Here is a 21,689-nt window from a genome sequence, read left to right on the forward strand (position 1 = left end):
AGGAATTGAGGTAACTTAACTGCAAGAAGAGAAAACTGAGGAGAGATATGGTAAATGTCAGTGTATATAAAAGAATGCTACAGAGAGGATTTAGACAATCTCTTCTGTATAGGGCCTTAAGTTACAGTGAGGAATATTCAGGTTATATTTTAGGGAAACCTTTGTACTAATAAAAATACTTGAGCTGTGAAATAGAGAGTCCCAGAAAGTGTGCTGGTTACCACTGGGATTAAGCCTAGTCAGCAGATGCATGGAGCCCTCCTGGTCATGAAAGGAGCACACAAAAATGGGAAAAATATAAGAACAAAGGAAAACAAAAAATGGAGTTGATAACTCAGGGGAAAAAAAACTTTGTGAGGACTAAAATAAGTGGAATTCTTTGGCTCAGAGAGATGATTGGGAGGCATTGCAGAGCCTAGACATGTGTAATGTACCTTTTAGACCATGATGACCCAACTTTTAGGTTTCTGGCCTTTATCATACACAAAACAAATCTTTGTTGTATTATTCCTGTAGTATAGGATGAATGTGCATGCACAGAAGCACTTCAAGGACAATATGGTGTCTGGAATATCCCAGCTGTTCCTGACTTGAACACAAACATACCTGAATTGTAATAGTTAAAATCCCACAGACTTCACTGTCATGTTTAAAAACCCCTTTATCTTAGCCTTTATTTTAAAGGACCAGCTTCTGTATTTCAGAGAAAGAAGATAAAATAGTTGCATTAATTTGTAATTTTACAAAGCCTCTATTGTTTGGAAATGCAGAGTAGACGTTCCTTATGCCATAATGCCTACGTTTCAAGGTAAATTCACATCTATTTTTATTATTCATATGATTTTTAAAGGTATTTGAATGTGAACCACGTTCTACAGCTGGGTGGTGTAAAAGAATCATTACCATATTCCTACCCACAGCTGCTACACAAACACTTTTCTGGTTGTTTGCGCAATTTCATCTTGGATACTCAGGTAAGAGAAGTGAAACGTTTTGCTTTAGCAAACGACTAAACTTCTTTACTCTATTTTTGGGAGATTTGTATCATACCTGAAACTTTTGCTTCCATTCACCTATTCAGTGCCTGTATGCATCAGTGTAAAATGCAAGAAAATTCTGGATTTTCCTGTCATATTAGAATAACTACCTTGAAAAATTATTTCTCAATTATAAGCAGATGTATCTGTGAGCCAAAACCAGTGCTTTTGTTTATCTCCTACTTCATGCAGCTGTCTTCCAAGCTTCTTTGCACATTCAGGCAACTTGTGAATGGCAGTTGTATAATGGTATATTTACGCCAGCTGTCTGCTTTGTTAGAAAGTATTAAGGGTTTTTTGCTTTCATAGTCAGTTGAGTTTATTCAAAAGCAAAATGTGGTCTTGATAAAGTAAGTTGAAATCTGAATATCAAAAAGCAAACTTGGCATCTTAAGCAACGTGGATGAAGAACACACTGTTATGTGGTAAGCTCTTTCTGTTTAAAAATGAAGTGCAAATGTTTCTTAAATAATATTTTGGTGTTGTATGATTGTCTCTTAAAGGTATATGACCTTCAGTCTCCTGCAGAGTCCCTGAATAGCTTCCCTGGCTGCACACTTACAGATGGGAGCTGTGAGACTATGGGGTCTTCTTTGTGTGGTATTCATGGGAGGTGTCTTGGAGACTGGGGCTCATTTTCTTGTCACTGTTTGCCGGGTTACTACGGCTATCGATGTGATAAAGGTGAAGTCTTTTTCTGTTATTTCATTGATAAGCTGGTAAACTTTACAATACAGAAAACTTAGAATGTTTGCAGGTAGTGGTTGCTGAGGTGGTTTGTAATGTTTACGCTGTGTAAAGCCATGTTTCAGTATAATTGCCCACCATTTTTAACGTTTTCCTTTCTAATTCCCTTTGAGAAACTACTTTCCGGGTATCAGGCCGTTTCTTTAGTCCTAAGTGTGTTTGTGCAAGAACTGTACAACGGACAAAAGAATTGTAAAAAAAAATTGTTTTCATTACAAGTTTTTGAATTTGCATCTGTTTGCACTTCCAGAAATATCTAATAACCTAAAACTTAAATGTGAGTGTGCCAGTACCACTCAGTGTGCAGAACTGGAACTACACAACTGGAATTAGAAATTACTGCTCTTTCAGTGTCTGGAAGAGACTGTTGGCAGAAGGACCTGTGGTTTTGGTATTGTAGGATCTTACCTTTAGCCCTTATGGAGCCAAAGTTTGTGGCAAAAAGACAACTATAAAATACCAGGTTGTGAAAATTGGTTGTGGTACTTAATACTTTGCAGTCTGTTCTTTTGTCTTGGTCAGAGCTTCTGCCTTCCTGCTATCATCCTAAGTGAGCATTCTAAGGAGGAGCATTAGCAGGGTCACTTCAGGAGGCAGATCACCTCTTTAGAGAGGAGGATGAAGTGGGAGAGTGACTGTCGTGGAAGTAGATAAAGGGGCATATCCTGAAAGACGACTGATGTTTCATGGATCCATGCTGTGCATTATGATTTTTTCTTTTACTTTCAACTCTTACTATGAAAATAATGGAAACAGTAATATTTTCCTCTCCTCACAAAATGGTTTAAAGGTCTTTACCCTGTCGTCTTAGTTGCCAATGAATATACATTTGGGCCAGGAAGTCACATTCGCTATCAGCTTCCCGTCAGTGTGCCTGCCCGGAGGATGCTGTTTGAAGCCATGATTAGGACACGGCAGCCTGACGGTGTCATCACAAGCATGTTGTCTCGAAATAAGGATGAACACATCACCCTGCAGGTGAGCAAGGTGTCCCAGACAGTAATAGCATAAAGTTAAATCAATGCCAGCAAATAGTTAGCCCAGAAAAACATTAGCTGAAGTTAGATGGAAATAGAACCAAAAACCTCATGCTGAGCACAAAAAATTTGGAATTCATTTTATGGACACTTACAGACCTGATCCTTCACTTAAGATGTTGACCACACAACCATGGTATCCCATTGGATTTCAAAGGAATTCATTGCCAGTTACAGTGATGTATAGTTTGCTACCCTGGTGTTCTCTTCAACCAAGGTCACGAGTGGCAGATTCTGCATAGTTCAGACTCTGACAAAAAGGTGCCTGTAGCAGTTCTGGTGACGTCAGACTCTCAAAATGACACCCTTTCCATGTCACACACACCACTGAATGAGTCACTTCATTAGCTAAGTTGGTTTGAGCTGCCAGTGTAGAGGTGATACACCAAGTTCTCAAACATTGAAGAACCCTATAAATTGGTCGAAGAGAGATGCAGGTAGTTACTCCAAGTGAATTACATACTACTGTGGGTACACCGCTACCAGTATCTAGGTTGTCCAGTTCAGTAGCACACTATATTTATATTACACTCTATGTGCACTGTCAACATAACCTAAATCTAAACAAATTGATTGAAGTTACAGGTCAATACAAAATAGCAGGTGATGACTTTTCTTTCTTACTACTTTGTTAATTATCCACAAGGTTGTTCAGGGATTATTAGTGGTCTCGTATAATCTGGGTGATGGAGACTATTCTGTAAGCCTTCCCTCGTACCACATTGATAATGGTGAATGGCATCATATCGCACTGGAGAGAAATGAAAATGAATTTACGCTTCGCCTTTATGAAGGAGGCGGAAAGAGAGAAATTTGGAAAGCAGCAGGAATATACAAAGAGATTGTGATTGATCCCAGCAGCTTGGTCCTTGGAAACACCCACCCATTCAGTCAAAACAGGAGTTTTCAAGGTGAGGAATTCTTGACCTCGCTGTTCAGAGAATGCACTGTAAAAAAGGTTTATTGGTACTACATGGGCATGTTGTGAGAAGCTTTCTTGTTTATGTAGAGCCCAAAGTAAACAGATTTCTTGCATGACACTTTGCAAAAGGGACAAATAAACTGTTCTAAGTAGGAGAAAGGTACAGCAGGGAATTATGTGCAAATACAGGATTTGGAATAAGAAGGTAGCCTCTTCACTTGACTATATGTAGAGTATTTGTAACTGGAGATTCACAAGCTTCTCCCAGGTGTTCTTCGGGTGGCTCATTGTGTTAGACACACAGAACTGGTGCATTGCGTGGTGCTGTCCAGGCCGTTCAGCAGCTGTCCTTCCCTGCCAAATATAACTGTCCCTATGCTGGAAGGAATATTTCCATTTTATATGTGCATTGCATAGCACACAACAAATTGGTTTATTACCTTCATGCACTAGCTTTGTATTATTGGATTTTACAGTCACTCTGTTGAAGCATTAACTAAAATTAGAAATGGTTTATTGAATTAGAGCTAAGAATTCAAAGTTTTGGCAACTGAGTGGACAAAGTCATGATGTCTGTTAAAAAGCAAATCCATTTTCAGCCTGGAAATTGAATGGTTACACAAGGAGAAATATGGAGAAATGTAAGATTAAGATACCCATAACAGCTTTTTATGCTGTCCTTAGTTGGAAGCTTGCCTTTTCCCTAAAATCGCAGTATAAATAATGCTCAGTTATGCAGCACGTCTTTTATACTGACAAGGAAGACACACACCATTACCTGGTTCCTGCCTATTGTGTCTCTCCCGTGCCTTTCACCTCTTTAACCAGATTATAGTAAATCCATTTGAAACAAGGTGATAGTGTTTTCACCAGACAAAAGTATTTTGGTGAATAACAAAAGTGGGAGGAGAAAACAAATAAATGTATATGCATTAAATAAATAATAACTTACAATATAAACGTATCACAGATTATTTAGAAAAAGATTGTTTTCTATTGTTTCACAGAAGTATTCCAATAACTAAAGTTTATACTGAGAACAAGGGACCACATTTTGAATTTTTATTCATGGGAGTGATAGTATTTGTTTTTACGTAAATAAAGAAGTCAAACTGTTACATGATCATCCTTTTAACTAAGACAATCAATGTTGCTGTTAAGCAGCTGAAACTTTAAGATCTTTGAAGTTATAAAATGTCCTTAATTCATCAAGATATATGCTTTTATGCTGAGGCATCTCATACATACAAAATGGCATGAAAACATAGTGGAGGGGTACGTGTTCTGATTTGAACTCCAGCAGACAGGGCCCTGCAGAAGCACTCAGTTTTTGTGGAAAACACTGGGAATCTTGGTGAAAACTTTTAACATTCAGTCAAAAAACTTAGAACAATGCTATGAAAGTTCAGGTAAATTCAGTTCCTTTGTTAGACATAAATGCCAAATCTTACAGCTGCTTCAAATCATTCTTGCTGAATGGCTTTTAAAACAATCTCTTTGTGCGTTGCCTCAGGATGTATGAAGGATGTCAGATTTAATAACTACAGAATCCCTCTGGACACTCACATGAAGGAGCTGGTGTCAGTATTAAGTGCCCAAGGTGTCAAAGAAGGATGTTCTTCAGAGGCTTGTAGGAATAACCCTTGTAACCAGGAATTTATTTGTATTGATTTGTGGATGATGCATGAATGCAGGTAATTGGTGCACAAAATGCAGGTAATAAAAGCACAAAGCCCTCCAGATGCAGGTGGGAAGGGGTGGATGCTGAAGAAGTGTGCAGCTGGAAGGCTGCCACTGGGAATCTCATCACCTCAGTAGAACCAGTGAAACACTAAGCTAGATGCCTGCACAGACATCATGTTACTCAGAGAGCACTGTCCTTTTAGGTAGTACCCTTAGCTGATGTAAATCTGCGTATCTCCACTGATTCTGAAACAATTTCAGCTGCCTGTCTTAATGGAAAATGTTTGAATAATAGCAGCAAGTCCAGAATGTTTATAAACCCTGTAAACGCTGAAAACCAGGAAAAAAGGGTTTGTTACCTGGAGCAGAGCACTACCAAGGCTAGCTGTCTTGTGGAGCTCATGCTGCGCAATGTAGATGTGCTTTCTTTTTTAGTGTCCCACTTCTTATACTGTCTTAAGCTGTGACCTGTGATCTCTCACAGGCCACTTGGGTCGTGTCAGAAGCACTGCATCATTAAGCTCAGAGTTCTTGTGTGTGACTGGGGCTGAAGTTAGAACAATGCTAATTCAAGCTAGTTGTGCTATGAGAACGTGCACGTGAAGCATTAATGACTCCACTGTCCACAGTTGTCTAGAGGTGTAATTTTGTTCTGGAAATTCACTGTGATGGAAACACAAAGAACATGGCATAGCTTGTCCTGCTGAGACAGAACTGCAGACCCAAATGCAGGTATTTTTCACATGGGTAATCTGACAGAAGCCAGTGGAACTACCCAAGTTTGGAAAGCCCCAGACGTCAGGGTTTAAAGTTGTGGAGCCCATTGTTGCGTGAGTGCTTTAGAAGTACTGCAATCCTGTAATAAGATTCTAAGTAACTTCCTTCTAGTAGCTACTTCAGAAACTGTATCATCAAGTTCTGTTTTAAAATCTTAAATGCTGTCTTTCATGCCTACTTTTCTTAAAGTTTAATGGTTTCATTTTGCCTTTGTCTTTTCAGTTGCCCTCCAGGACATATGATCATGGAGAATGCCACGGGTAGACAATGTGTCCACACTGCGTGTGCTAAAAGGCCCTGTAACTATGGCACCTGCATCTCACAGTCACCAACTGAGTTCCAGTGCCGCTGCCCTGATGGCTATACTGGACGTAACTGTGAAATCATACTAGCCATCTTTCACAAAGATACAGGCCTCAGCTTTAGATCCATGTTTGCCATCTGCATTTGCTTTTTGGCGCTGTTAGGTAGTTATGGCAACTACATCTTGCATTACCTTTGGTGAACTCATTTATCCATCTTGTCCTGAATAGTCGTCATCCTTCTGCTGAAAAACTCAGTTTCCCACTGGAGACTTGACTCTGCCTTCATTTCTTTGCCATGCTCTCAGCTCCATCAGTAGCTTGTTTTTCATCTCTGTGTGCATATCTTGCTGAGTGAATCTACATTTGTGAGCTATGGAAAGTCTTTGCAGTTTTATTTTCTGCACATTTTCGCTTCATTTCTAAGGAAGTGTTCAAATGCATAATTGGAAGCAAATGTAATCGAAGATCAAGGGTGGAAATTGCTACCAGATAAGCTTTGTTTAAAATGCTACTGAGCATGAATCAGATTTGTCAGTCTAGGAGAAATACACTGATAGGAAAACACTTCGTCAAAGAAGAGCAGTCTCTTGCATCTTAACCAGTAGCGTCACAACAGTAGTGTCCTACCAGCTGCTTTTGGCTTCCTTAGCCATTTTCAGGCTTAGATCTTAGAAAGAAGAGGAAAGAAAGACAAGGATTTCGCTAGTGAGAAAGGTTCACATCTTAGAGTCCTTCTTGTTAGTGAAATTCCATGAAAGTCTGCATGAAAGATTTCTCTCATGGGTTTTACAGTGTTACTGAAGTTTCATTCAGAAGCTGTAGTAAGAGTATGAAAATGCATGTGGATTTTAAATCCATCTGTGTAGCTAGCTGAAATACCATAATTGTCCTCAGCTCTGCTAGACACCATGCTTGCCATACAAATACAAACAGCAAATGACATGGGAGGCCAAGTGCTTTCACGGCTTTCAGAAGCTCAGGTAGTTGAGGTTGGTGATAGATCGTTATGTTACAGAAAGGATTCTTCTGCTGTGTCAGAGCAGTTTTATTGTGAGCTGACTTTGTGTTGCTGCCTGTGGTTGGCTGGACTTGACTGAAAAAGCAAGAGTATCTTTGACCTAATAATCCTAATCTTTCAGGTCTAAATTATAAGTAAGAATCAGTTGTTTTTAACCAAGTGGTGTGCATTGTTGTAAACATTTTAGGAGATGTGGTTAACAGTGGTATTATCGCACAACTGTAACTTCCATTAGGAGAACTTTAATAAAATTTCTTGTTCTCAAGATTTCAGGTGCCCTTTCTCTTACACAGCTTCTAGAAAACAGTGATGCACTTGAAAGTAATTGATTCATGCAACTTCAGTTATAAATTTATAAGTTTCCAATAGAAAGGGGAGTACAAGAAATCTGGAGAGGGACTTTTTACTAAGGGCATGTAGTGACAGGACAAGGGGGAATGACTTTAAACTGTCAGAAGGGAGATTGAGGTGAGACACAAGAAAGAAATTCTTCCCTGTGAGGGTGGTGAGGCACTGGCACAGGGTGCCCAGAGAAGCTGTGGCTGCCCCATCCCCACAGTGTTCAAGGCCAGGTTGGACACAGGGGCTTGAAGCAACCTGCTCTAGTGGAAGGTGTCCCTGCCTGTGGCAGGGAGTTGGAACTGGATGAGCTTTAAGGTCTCTTCACCCCAAACCAGTCTGTGATTCCATGATTAAATATCAGCTCAGCTAAAAAATGACTGCCAGAAAGTTACCACATGTGTGAGCATGTGTCTGACACATTGGGGGCGGGGCAGGGAGTAACAGATAAATACACATCTCAAATGCACTGATTTGGCTTGAAGGGTGTAGCCACGCAGCACAGTGCAGAGTGCAGTCCTCTGTGTATGCTTGCCTCAGTCCCAAGGTCGTCCAGATGCTGCTCCACAGAATGCACTTGGCTGCCATGTAGGTATTCTGTAAGAGGTTCTAGTGTTGTTAATTCACTGCATCGTTAGTTTATGATGTTCAATGGTTTGAGGTCTTACTATGAGCTTTTATCAGTATTTATAGAGTTGGTAACACAGTGGTACACAAAAGGTATGAAAGTAATTTTCTTTTTTGTCTCATGTCTTCTTGTGCTTCATTTCTGTGTAACTGTATCTGTTCTTGTCCACACATTGTTACTGAAGTGCTACCCCTTACAAGGCTTAACTCAATGCAGTAAATAGGTCTCTGAACACCACTTGGGTCATTCAGTTATTTAACAGCTTCAAAGTTGTACTTTAAAGGGTATTTTAAGATTCTCTTTAAAGGCTTGTTCTTCTGTCTTTGATGTTCTCTTGTAGCTACATTGAAGAATGCAAAAATCAAGCATTTGCTGAGAAAGACAAAACTAGACCTTGCTGGCTGAGACCACAACCAGTGCTGCAGCACTCATAGTCTAGGCCAGCCTGCAGCTCTTGTGCATGCACAGGTTTTATCTGTTTCTGAATGATGTTCTCTTCTGCTCCTGTGTGTTCACACAGCTCTGCTCAGTGCTGGATTCTTGTGGGCTCACTGGAAGACTCACAAGGGTCAGAAGGGAGGAGTTTACCATGTATCTGCCCAGCATGAGGATCTGGAGGACACCAGAGAAAATAGCCTCAACTACAATGAAGAAGGGGGCGGAGAGCACGATGTGGTAAGGATCGTTGTGTTACGAGGGGACATCGTGCTAATGTGTTTATACTTCTCCTTTATAACTGAGGACTTAAGCCTTTGCTCTGCCAATTCATTACTGCAGTTGGTGATGAATTACTGGCAAGGTTGAGTACACAAGGGTGCAGAGATATCTTAAGCAGAGGTATCTTAAGGTATCTTAAGCGGAGATAAGTGCCTATCAAATTTTAATTTGTCTTAAAGCACATGATCCTATGTGCATTTTTAAGAATGCTTGTAGGGTGAGTTTAGTGAGCTAGTAAAGAACTCACAGCTGATGGTTTTGGTTTTGTGCTCAGGAGGCACGAGTTCTCAGTGGCAGTTACTGCTGTAGCACTGAGGGCTTGGAAGAGCCTGGCATGTGATGTTCTTTATGGACAGGCTCTTTCTGGAGACTGTTCTTGACAGCAGTTGCTCAAACTTGACATCTTAAGGAAGCGAGGTGCGACACTGGTTCCACTTCAGCCCTAAAGCACGTGGAAGAACCTTTCTGCATTTTTTGTTCTGGAGTGAAGCACGCCAGTGAACACAAGCTGTGTTTATACTGGCAATATAAATGCTTCTTGATTGCAGGTAGAATTTTGTTTGTTTTTTGCTTGGAGCAGTTCTCTGTCTCCGATTGAAATTCAGCAAAGCTCGCCGAGATCACCTAGGGTCATCTTTTATAAAATGGTTATGCACAGTTCAACATGTGAGAGAATAAATGTAAGCTTCCAGAAAGTGCTGATTTGACAGCTCTGTTGTTGATGGCTACTAGTCAGGTAAACAGCATGAACAGTACAAATAATTACTTGTTTGCTCGAATGAATTCTGTCTCTCATAGTCTGTCAGTGTTGTTCTTTGCCTGTAAATATGTCCAGAGGCACAATCTTTGGTTGTAGGACAATGCTTCTTTTCCTCCTTCCAGCTGGCATAAAGATTCCAGTCAGTTAATGCGGCTGACATGGTATTGGTACCTTCACTGCCAGAAGCTGCACCTCAGGAACTGCGGCACATTCACCAGGCAGTATTAACAGCATTCACTGCTGCTGCACTAGAAGGGAATATTTTATTTTGGTAATAGGTAGTTACTCAGCTTTTACAATCATGCCACTTCTGTGTGACAAAACTGGCCATTACTCCACAGATTGATAACATTTTAAGAGAAATCACTGTAGGTGTTTGAACTACTGATGAAGAAGGATTTCTTTTAACACGCGGTTTGTGAATATCCTTTCTCACCTTTGTTGCCAGACTTGGTATCAGTTTTTAATGATAAAATACTAAGATCTGAAGTTGAGAATAAAAACTGGAGCATTTCTGTCATTTTTGTTTTGCTTCTAATAGGTTCAAAATCATGTCTAATTTCCCTGCTGTTGTAGTACAGCTGCATGGGTGTTTCTCATGCATTTTGGCTTAGGCTCATTGTAGGTGGCAGTTGATTAAACAAAGCTGTGTATTCACATCCTCATATATTCACACCAAACAGACTGCCTCAGAATTGTTCCTTCTTTATTTCCACTAGAACATGAAATTTTGTGACCTACAGAGAATATTGATTTAACGTGAGCGGTTTCTCACTCCAGGCTGCATACAACATGGCAGAGCTGCAGGCGTCTATTCAAACCAGCGCTGCCTATTCCCTCTGCAAGAAGAAACAACCAGCAAGACTGAGCCGTCTCCTCAGTGGCACATCCCCAGGCACGCAGGAGCAGACCAGACCCCCGGTGACTGCAGGAGCTTCCTGCACTAGCGCAGACTTCGGTCAGTACTTGTCAGACGCTGTCCGAGGTGCTGACTGTCATCCCCAGGCAGTACCACAAGACTCGCTGCGGGTGTTCTGCATGGAAGGAGAAGGCTTGGTGGGCAGCAGCCTGAGCACCCTGAGCTCCTCTGGACTGGAGGAGGACATTGTGTGTGATGATATTGAAGAGTGGGGACCGAAGTTTCTCAAACTAAGTGAACTGTACTTGCACACAGATGCAGAAGAGCTGTAGATTACTAAGTCTACTGTTTTCAAAGCTTTGGGTGCAAGGGTGAAGGGCAGTTTTTCATGCTCCTGCTATGTCCTGCTCCTGCCCCTTCCCTTTTTTTCTCCTGTTGTGATAGGTGGTCAGATTCCCACTAATGACCCACACTTTGCATCTGATTGAACAATTTAGTAGTAGGAGTTAATTGTGGGACATTCTGGACATTTACATTTAGGGATATAAAATTACTGGAAGGGGATACTTGGTTATTTACATCCAGGGTTTAACAAATAAATAGACTTCTTTGTCACTTAAGGTAATAAAGGACTCTGGGAGGTCATATGTATGTACTCAAAGCATTAAGAAAGCACCCTCTGTGTCCAGTTTTCAGTAGGAGCTTTAGCAGTTACTTGAAGAAAAAAAAGCACGTTGTCGTCTTCTTGTGGAAATCAGGTCCATGTTGTGTTACAGCCATCCTGTTTGCCTGACTGAGTCTCAGCTGCAGCACTGGCTCACAGAACCCAGTGCAGACCAGAGTCAGTGGATCCAGGTAAAAGAATGAAGCAGCATCTTCAGCTTCAATTATACCTTAATGAAATCCCTTCATGTTGTTGTATAAATGCAGAAACTGAATTTAAATAACGACATCAGTGAGCTGCTTGCAGCTAAATACTGTTCTTAATTAAAAGACCAGGATTTCTAAGATACGAGCCTCAAAGGTGACTAGTTAGTAGCAAACACCACAGTTTACCATAATCTCTCATTCCTAACCAGTTACTAAACTGAGCCTAAACTAAGGACCAGCCTGAACCGCATCATTTGCATGTACATTCCTGTCCCTTGATTCTGCTGAACTTCCTTTAACTGAAACATAGCAAGAATTAGGGCTGAGGGGCTGCAGATTGACTGCTCTAATAGAAGCACTGACCTCCTACCGCTGTAGCCAAGCGCTGTCTGTGCAGGGAGAGCTGACCGGCGATACAGAGGCATTTTCAGTGAATTAAAACACAACATCCCTTGGATGTGTCAGAATACCTAATGTTTTTGGGATGACAGAAGTCCTGTATCCAGAAAAGAACTTCACCCAGTCCTGGCACTTCTCAAGCTAAAATCCTGTGATAAAACCCTGCCAAAAGTCCAGTAATCCAGAGATGGTAGTTTTCCAAAAGCCGTGACTGACAGCACAGAGTAACACAGGCCTCCCTTGGATAGATGTTAGTAGAAAATCATCATCAACTGGGGACAGATAAATGCAGGGAAAAACTAACAAAGTTCGCAGGGGCTGGAATATTATGCTCTAAATTATCAGTCCCTTTTTCAGACCTTTTAATGGCCAGCTGGTATTCTGTATTTCTTTAAACTTGATAATAGTTGGAAGATAAAAGGCTCCACAAAACTTTTTTTTTTTTTTTAATTGAGACCTCTTGTATATATAAATGGAGTAAACTGCAGCAAGAACACCATCTTAGAACACAAACACAAGAACCAGCACAGAATATGTGACTTACAAGCTGATAATACAAATATATCATACATTAAGATAATTTAATTAAAACAAAGCATCAAACTGTATTGTAAAAGCCATTAAAACTGCTTTGATTACAGTTGCATAGTAGCTTGCTTTGGGAGGTCTGGCTGTTGTTTTTATACATATATTAAAACCCCGTGAACAAACAGGTGGGTGAGTCTATGGCTGGCTTAATTTGCACCCTTCCCAGATGGGAAACGTTCACATCAATAACCAGCAGTTACACGCTGCAGATGATGTGGTGTTTTCCTCTGGAAAAGCTAAACGCCATTTTTCCCCATCCTCATAGCTTTAATTCACAGGTGGTACATAGTCTGTGATGTTGAAATGTTACCGATAATCCCACCTATGAGGAAACACAGGCTAAAATACCTCTCAGTGTACATATGTCAGGTGTGTCAGCCTCTATATTTTGTGATTGTAGCAGTCACAAACAGGATCTGGAAAATGAAGCAAATATGTTATGCACAAAACTCTCTTCTCTCCCCAAACAGCAGTAACACTGTCTGCACACCTTATGCTCTGTCCATACCTATGGATATGCTGCTGTTTTGGCTGGTTTCAATTGTATTTAGCTTGTAAGCTCCTCGGGGCAAGGACTGTCTGTATTCTCCCGTGAAATGTCGTGCGTATCTAAGGCACCATATAAATAATAGATAAGCCTTCTGTACATGATGTCTCTTCCTTGAATATATTTAGGGTTGACTAAAGCTTGGACTCTATTGAATTATTTCTCCCTCACCTTTGATCAGATACTTCCACAGACATGAGTTGTGTGTGCTGTTCTGTCTGAAACCGAGGGAAGCAGCAGTTACTTCTAATGGATGTATGGACCCCAGCTCCAGTTACACACTCAGGAGGCATGGTACCATTGCTCAGATGCTTTCTGAACGCAGCGTGATGGTGGGTTTTGCAGCAATTAGTCTAAGAAGGAAGAAAACAGAGTATTGTGTAATATCAAAGTCTCTGTCCCATTTGCTGAAGCTAACCTGGAGTTGCTGCTGTACTAGTGCTTCTCCTACTACAGGTATGGCACTGATTTTTAAGTAAACATATATAATAACAACAACCCTCATATATAATAACAACACCAACCTCAGAGCTGCTGTGTAACTGCAGTTAGCCGTACGGTGTAACCCAAAAGGTCAGAAACCATTTTAAAACTGCTCAAGGAACTTATGTAGGTACAATCTCAGTAATAGGACATACTCATTTGCAGCTGTCATGCCCTATTAAAACCTACTTCTCTTTCAAGGAATTACTAATTAGTTCGCTTAATTTATCTCTTTTAATTTGCATGCTGTTTTTTTAATTAGTGTGCAGTTTCTGAAATTATATCTTCACTGGCTCCACATTTACACCAACATGTACAGGTATTTCAGTACCTCTACAGAAAAGCTTACTGCAGAGCAGGACGGCCATTGCTTGAGAACAGGAACATCTGCTTCATAGCAGAAAGCTCTGCAGTGGGTGAGGGGGTGTCATGGTTTGAGCCCAGCTGGTAACTGGGAACCATGCAGCCACTCACTCACTCCCCCCACTCTTTCCTTCCCCCGCTCCTGGAGGGATGGGGAGGAGAATCGGAAGAATGTAACTCCCACGGGTTGAGATAAGAGCAGTCCAGTAACTAAGGTATAATACAAAACCACTACTGCTACCATCAATAATAATAATGGTAAGGGAAATAACAAGGGGAGAGGATACAATTGCTCACCACCCGCCGACCGATACCCAGCCTGACCCGAGCAGTGATCTGGGCCTTCCAGCTAACTCCCCCCAGTTTCTATACTGGGCATGACGTGCTGTGGTATGGAATACCCCTTTGGCCAGTTTGGGTCAGGTGTCCTGTCTCTGCTTCCTTCTGGTGTCCCCTCCTCCCTGGCAAAGCATGAGACTCAGAAAATCCTTGGTCGGAGTAAACGTTACTTAGCAACAACTAAAAACATTGGTGTTATCCGCACTGTTCCCAGGCTGAAAGTTAAAAAACACAGCACTGCTCCAGCTACTGAGAAGCAGAAAAATGACTGCTGTAGCGGAACCCAGGACAGGAGGGAAGAAAAACCATTGAATAAAAACAATCCTTGGGTCCCTAGGTAGTGGGATTTTCAGTAATCTGCTGCTTTCATTAATCTACATTCTTTACAGACTTTAGACATGTAGTAAGAACATTTTATTTAGTATAAAATATTTGTAAAGGTCTGAAATTTAAATCCTGTGGATATTAGTATTTAATCTGTATGCCTGTCAACTACATCAATTTTTGTGGTTTTCCCCTTTTAAAATAACATTCTAAGTACATAACATGTAGCCAAGCTGTACGAAAGCTGATTGCCCTTAGCTCTGACCCAGTGGCTAGCACCAGCAGGTTTAGAGGGGAACCATGGCTGCAAAGGGAGCAGGGGTAGGAGAGCAGGAGAAAGTCGAGCATTTTCATGCTGAAGACCAAGGCCATTTCCTGGGGATTTAAATAACTGACTTGTAGCATGCTGATGGCAATGATGTCTTTAGAAAACTGGTTCTCTGGAACCCAGAATCCCCTCTACAAGCACACGTAATGATCACATTCCATTAGTTAAATGAATCTTGCAGGAGTCCTGTCTGTACCTAATTAACATCAGTGAGAAAACTCCTCCACAACTCCCTTTGACAGTGGTTCTAACCTGCAATGCTGTGACTGCACTCAGGTACCTGCTGCTCTACGCACCCAGCTCCTCCCTGCAACAGGAATGCCTGGACTTGTAAAAGCTTACCTGGATCAGCACATCCTGCTTCAAATTATGCCCTTAAACAAAGAATGCATGTTTCATTTACTGAGAAGAATACTGAAGCTTGAGCTACAACGTGGAAATGAGCAGAGCCCTATTGGTCAAAGCAAATTATATTTACTTAGAGGGTATAACTGCCTCAGCCTACTGACCTTGCTAAAGTTAACATGGTGATTGATAAAAATCACACCTGATGAACCTTTAACTTGTAACAGGCAAAGGAATCCCAAAAAGACCTTTAAACACAAAGGGGATTCAAAAAGTCAGTGAATTTGCAAGGTAACATGCTTGGTAACAGTTAAAACTTCGTGCTGAAAAATACCTTGCTTTCCTCTATACGGACAGAAGTGAAGGTGATGCCCTCAGTGCACCTTTCCCACTCCATCCCAGCATAAAACCAACCAAAAAAGTGATTTTTCAAATTACACAATTTATTTAGTATACAATAGTCATTACATCTCTTTACAATAACATATTATAAAATAACTATGTTAGATCTCAACAGCAGAACACTAAAACAAGAAATGAAAATACACTCACGGATCTCAAAGGCTTTTCTCCCCTAAAAATATTCTGGCTACTTGATAATATTTTGTCTCTGTGATCTAAAAAGAGTAATTCATACCACACTTCCACTGATAGTGCACAGCTTCAAAGTCCTCACGGAGAACAGGGACACACCAGGAGTCACAGTGGTGCCATTCCCATTGCTAGTCACGTGTAAGACTTCGGCAAATACGTTGCCATGAGGGATGTTCCTGGGTGTGGATCGTAGGTAATACAATGAAATAGGGACACTGCAGCAACTGCTTGGAAGTAAGGTGCTCCAGGGGGATGTAGTTCAGGAATAGATGAAGTTATTCTTCAAAAACTGGCACATTTTAATGCAGTGAACAGAGAGACATAAGAAGTAGAGGAAATAGTTACTAGACAACTACCACCTACCTCCTAGGAGCCTGAGACTCTCACAGCAACCTCTATAGCAGGCACTACAGACCCATTAGAAGTGAGTTAGCACCTTGCCCTGGCCAGCCCTAAATGAAGGCCAGAGAAACAGCTGCTCCCTCTCCTCCAGTGCTGCCTTGATGCCTGGGTTGTTCTCTGAGCTGGTGAATGGTTCTACTCCTTGTTATTTTCTATTCTATGGTTGTAAGGAGCCTGGTCTGAACGCTGCACCATGCAGTCAGTGAAATACACCCTTTCCTTCAGTATTGGATCTTTCTGGTTCAGGAACTGCTGGGGTTGTTTAGAAGTGCCACCAGCCGTGACACAAGGCTTTAAGTACTGCGAACTGCAAGAGTTAGGCAATCTCCATAATATTTTGTGTATCATACTTCAAACTTCTGGTGTGCTACTTGGGGGGGATGTTTGTGTTCCAAGAAGAAACGACGTTACTGTGGTGGTTCTGGATCATAAGGGCCATTGGTTTTTATGCTTGCCCAAGGCCAGCGGGAGCTCTAGGACTGTTTTGTTTTAAAACGAAACAATTTGCACTTGGTAGTTTCAACAAAAAGGTTAAATTTCTCCTTTGGTAACATTAGAGACTGTATTTTTGGAAAAAAGTCTGTTTAAAAATAATTACTGTTTTTGTCAAGACTTAGTCTCTCAGTTGTATACCTACAAGTAAACTCTGAAAGCGATACGGGTACCACTGGATCTTGGAATCTGTCATTTCACTCAGAGGAGAGCTACTGCACCTTTAAAGAAAGATACAACCACATTTTAAAGTGAGACAATACAGCCTGGAGATACTTTACCTTACGTGTGCTTGTTTTCAATTACTGTAAGGCACTCATTGAGGAATTCACTGACCCATGCTTCAGCAAGAGCAGGCATGCATCATTACAGGCCTAATTAAAGTTTTAATACTGATTAGAATGTCTTATTATTGCATTATGTTAAACCGCAGTGGTCTCCAACCTCAATAAGGGACACAGGCTAGAAATTACTCAGGAGTTTCAGCTGCTCAGTTTAACAACCTCACTACTTTCAATGTTTGATTTAAATACAGTCTGATTAAAGCACACTTCCCTTCTGTGTTAGCATGGAAGCGCAGAAAGATGCTGAACATTATTTAATGGGTATTTACTGAACATAGAATTGTTTGAGCATGTGACATAACCATCTCTGTTGCTTCAGTAATTTACCTCAGCACAACTGAAAAGGAAAAACACTTAAATCATTTGGAACCGGAACACAGCTCAGTTGTGAAAGCTAATCTCATTACACATCCTGATTAAATTAAATATGGGGTTTGCTATCAGTAGCACTTTAAGTTTCCCATCATTAGAAATTAATTGCAGTGGTAATGATTATAACTGAGTTATTTGCACAGGCCACAAACACTCTTATAGGTGTTCAAATGTTAATTCAACATTGGCCTAGAGGCACTTGATTATTACAATTCTGTTTTTCTTAAGAAACAAATGATCCTACTGAATGTATAATTAAAGTTGGAGAGTACTGTTAGGCTTTCAATCAGATTTAATGTCTAATTTCAATATAAAACCAAAGCAGTGCTAAACCACAGCAAAAGTCATGTGTAATCTACAGAGCATTTAGAAAGTCAATACAATTCACAAAGTTCCAGCTGGTAAAAAGACAAAGGGTACAAACAAATCATGAAGTTGTCAGGATTGAGCCTGTCTTCACTGAATCTTCTAAGTCAATTTAAAATAAGTGTAGCCTCTTCTAGGCTAAAGAGCAAGGACACAATGATTTTGTGCTAAAATATATAGCTTTGTGTCTGAAATAATGTGAAGCAAAGCCTAAGTTCCCTGCTGATTTTAGAGATGAGTTTTTCTTTTCTATGGTTGGCAGTGTTCAATTTTGGTAGCCTACTGCAATTCAGACACAGAGAAAAAGGATCCCCTATAGTTCAGAAAGCAGATACAGAAAACAGCATTGTGAGAATCCACGCTGAGAAATTTGGGGTTTTGTTTGTTCTGAGCATTTTACGAGGATACAAACATGCAACATGTATCAAGCATGCTCCAACCTTCATTCTCATTAGAAATACATAACACTCCATCATGAAATGCTTAACATTACTACACTTGCACTCAGAAACTCATATCCACAAACATTCCCAAAAAATTCAAAAAAGAGGCACTGAAAGAGCACGAGGATCTGTCAAAAGAGGATCAGATTGTAAGAAAAAAATTTCTCTATTTTCAGGATTCACAAAGCTAATGCATCCTCAGGACCAAAGTAGCATGGCCTGCTCCCACTGAATTGAGAGTAAAAATCCAAACTGCTGAGCAGAACTTGCTGGTCAGCTACACAGCAGTGGTCAGCAGGCTACTCGGTCTGTTTTATCAGTCAGTTAAAACTGGAAAACTTTGTATTATCAAAATGGTCCCTGCTAGCATTTATTTATGAATCTATGAAACTTTTGGCAACATCAAGAATGTTATCAAAACTAAACTGTCTAAAAAAAATAAATGACAGTAATTAAACAAGAAACCATCAATGTAAAATGTCTTACAAATGTAATGTGTTTGTAAACTTCTGCATCTTCTAATGTGGGTCCTAGCATTAAAATACTGAGCTCAAAGCCAGGGTTGGGAATGTTATTTATGCTTAGCAAGCTTGTAAACATGGAATGTTTTGTTTTGAAACACTCTAATGAAGTGTGTGGTGTAAGAAGGCAGGTTTTTTTTAATTTCCTCACAGAAGCGAGGATACATCGAAGGTTTCAAATCAGGTTCATTCTCTCCCAAACCATCCATGATCTGTAATGAAATTGAACAGGTTGGTGAAATTTCTTTAGCCAATTTACAATTACAGGCAATAACAAGAAGCTAAAAACAACCTTGACAATACATTTGGTCAGGGTGGCCAGATTTGTTACCAGCAACTGTATGAAACAAGTGGGAGGAAGAAAATAATATTACAACATTAAGATTTATAGTGTCCTCTCTATTACCGGTAATAATTGTCAGATGTGCCTATCTGCTTTGGGCTATGCTGTCTTCTGTGGGCCCGTGTTAGTCCCAGAAATGCTTAAAAAATCCCCAGATGCAATGGAGTAACACAACTATCCCGAGGGAGCTGAAGCTCTGAAGTGATTTGCACTCTGAAAGCGAACACTATATGTGTACTGCTGACCTGGAGCACATCAGGAAGTGATGACTTACTTTGCCTAGGCTGAATTCCTCCTTCTTATCAAATACAACCCAAGAAAGCAGTATTCAATTTGGCCATTTTTGAGAATGTCTAAAGGCTCCATTAGATTTTACTTCCTACACTCATGAAGTGAAAATCATGCAAGCTACTTCAAATCATAACTGTATTTCAAAAAGAAGTGAACCGTATTTTCTTTATTACTCTTGTATATAACACTTACATGGCCATTAGCTATGTCAAGTAAGTCACGTAAACGACAGCCTCTACTGTGTCGTCTTTCATAGCAAATGCTGTCCTCTAGGATGACGTAGTCTGTGCCAAACGAGCGCAGTATTCCGTAAACATCTTCAGGGGATCTCTTGGCATAGATCTGATAAATCTATAGAAGAAGAAAACTAAGTTGTAAAATACGTAACATCACCACTGTTTCTTTGTCTGCTCTTTCATGATTCCTTTATCTTGAACTAGAGGCAGAACTGAGATTGCCAATCCATGTGATTTGAATTAAGTATTTTAATAACTAAATGCTTCATTCAGTAGCCACTTGTAGTTTCTATTTTATTGCTACTGTGATGCACAATAGTAGAGCTGCTGACTATAAAAGCACCGAATGGTGCTGTTGTCTGCAGAAAGGCCTTGGTAGATGCCAGTAAAACATTCAGAATGTCTAAATTAGAGGAAAGGATAGTTCAGAACCATCTCCCCTGCTTGGTGTGGAGTTTCTCAACGTGGTTTCTATATAAAAATGTTATGTGCTGGTCTGGGAACTGAAGGGAGTATCAGGGAAATGAGAAAATGCTCTGTGTTTCCTCTGGGCAGCAGAAGGAATCTGGGCAGCAGGATCTATTAACGTCAACAGCACCTAAAATAGCCCACTTAGGACTAGCTTGAGTACCTTGTTACAGTTACTCTGACATACACCAGCTGCCTGAAGCGAGTTAGCAGATGCCCGAAGTACAACAAGTTTCATAGAAGTTAAATTCTGGAACTGTATCTGAAAATAAGTTAGTTCAGTGAGTAAAGCACATGGTGTCATTTCATTTGCAACCTGCCATTAGAAACTGCATGCGTTTTCTAGAATGGAGCCACTGCTCTGGGTAAGAATTAGCTTAAACAATTAGAATACTCTTACCTGTTTTGTTCTCTCTCTCAGATTCTTATCCTCATAATGGGGATGATTAGTTAGGGTCCGTCCAGTGCACAGTTTGACTCCTGCTAATAGCTGCATGCTCCCAGCAAACACTGCTGTGTTTGGAGTGTTTGACCTAAACAAATGGTGATAAGGCTGAGGAAATCTCTGCAGGGGCATTTTTGCATTGCTTGTTACAGATCAGAAGGAAAAAAAAGACTGGAAAAAATAGTTTTCTGCGTCTCCTCTATTTAGGGAGCAAACTGTTCCAGGAACTGTATTTCTTCAGATATGAAGTGGACAAATCATGGTAATACTCTAACTGCAAATAAAAAATTTACCGTGCACTATCAGGAAACATCATCCTGAGAATTTCAAACTACTTCCATATTTTATGTATTTCTTGGGTTCATACAGCCTCTGAGTATTTGTAAATGTCTATATCCTAGTTCTTGTTACGTTTCAAGAAACTTACTGTGACTTAGATTTGTGTCTGATATGTAAGGTATTCTATATAAAATGGATTATTTAATCTGAATGCTAAAACTTCTTTTGACTGTCCTGGCATTCACCATTCACTTGGAATGAAAACTCTGCTATGTGAGACATTAATCCTCCTATTGTGACAACTGGGGGAGGAAAATGATGAATCAAGTCACCCCAGTCACAAAAAGCAGGGTGGGGGGTGCATAAGGTGCCAGGTAGAACTGTCAGTTACTGGCCCTGTGATCTCATCTGAAATGCAAAGCTGGTGTCTAGGATTGTTATCTAAGTAAGTGTTTTGGTATCTCACAAGGAAAAAATATTTTTTTGCTCACCTTCCCCCCAACAATTTTCCAACCTAAAATATATGTAAAGACATGACAGAAGGGCATAGCAAAAAGATAGATAAAGTGAAAACGCCGGGCATCAGAGACTACTATAATTAGGCCAATTAAAACGCTCATAGTATGCTTGAGTGTTTTCCAGCACTTAATAGGCATACCTTCATGAAAGGTCCTATGA

General features: G+C 40.4%; 2 protein-coding genes across 6 annotated transcripts in view; one reads left to right on the forward strand and one right to left on the reverse strand.

Moving 5' to 3' along the window:
- The window catches only part of LOC115600623 (neural-cadherin-like), a 55,408-nt gene extending 42,806 nt beyond the window's left edge, over positions 1 to 12,602 (forward strand). Inside the window, exons 26-33 of the mRNA XM_030469793.1 lie at positions 851 to 974; positions 1,541 to 1,721; positions 2,596 to 2,762; positions 3,468 to 3,732; positions 5,257 to 5,437; positions 6,426 to 6,670; positions 9,014 to 9,168; positions 10,751 to 12,602. Of these exons, the coding sequence (XP_030325653.1) occupies positions 851 to 974; positions 1,541 to 1,721; positions 2,596 to 2,762; positions 3,468 to 3,732; positions 5,257 to 5,437; positions 6,426 to 6,670; positions 9,014 to 9,168; positions 10,751 to 11,161 (1,729 nt within the window). The 3' untranslated portion in view covers positions 11,162 to 12,602. The remainder of the gene's footprint in view (positions 1 to 850; positions 975 to 1,540; positions 1,722 to 2,595; positions 2,763 to 3,467; positions 3,733 to 5,256; positions 5,438 to 6,425; positions 6,671 to 9,013; positions 9,169 to 10,750) is intronic.
- A 3,235-nt stretch (positions 12,603 to 15,837) lies between these two features.
- Positions 15,838 to 21,689, reverse strand: part of DPY19L3 (dpy-19 like C-mannosyltransferase 3) — a 33,921-nt gene continuing 28,069 nt past the window's right edge. For 4 of the 5 annotated variants that reach the window (XM_030511856.1, XM_030511854.1, XM_030511855.1 and 1 more), the window contains 3 exons: positions 20,688 to 20,820; positions 19,776 to 19,934; positions 15,838 to 19,161 (listed from right to left, as the gene is read on the reverse strand). In XM_030511856.1, coding sequence (XP_030367716.1) covers positions 19,000 to 19,161; positions 19,776 to 19,934; positions 20,688 to 20,820 — 454 coding nt within the window. In that variant the 3' untranslated portion in view covers positions 15,838 to 18,999. Of the gene's footprint in view, positions 19,162 to 19,775; positions 19,935 to 20,687; positions 20,821 to 21,689 lie in introns of those variants that run through there. The other variant, XR_003995040.1, reaches the window with a different exon arrangement.

The sequence above is a fragment of the Strigops habroptila genome, chromosome Z (genome assembly GCF_004027225.2).
Source record: "Strigops habroptila isolate Jane chromosome Z, bStrHab1.2.pri, whole genome shotgun sequence".
In the NCBI taxonomy this organism is placed as follows: domain Eukaryota; kingdom Metazoa; phylum Chordata; class Aves; order Psittaciformes; family Psittacidae; genus Strigops; species Strigops habroptila.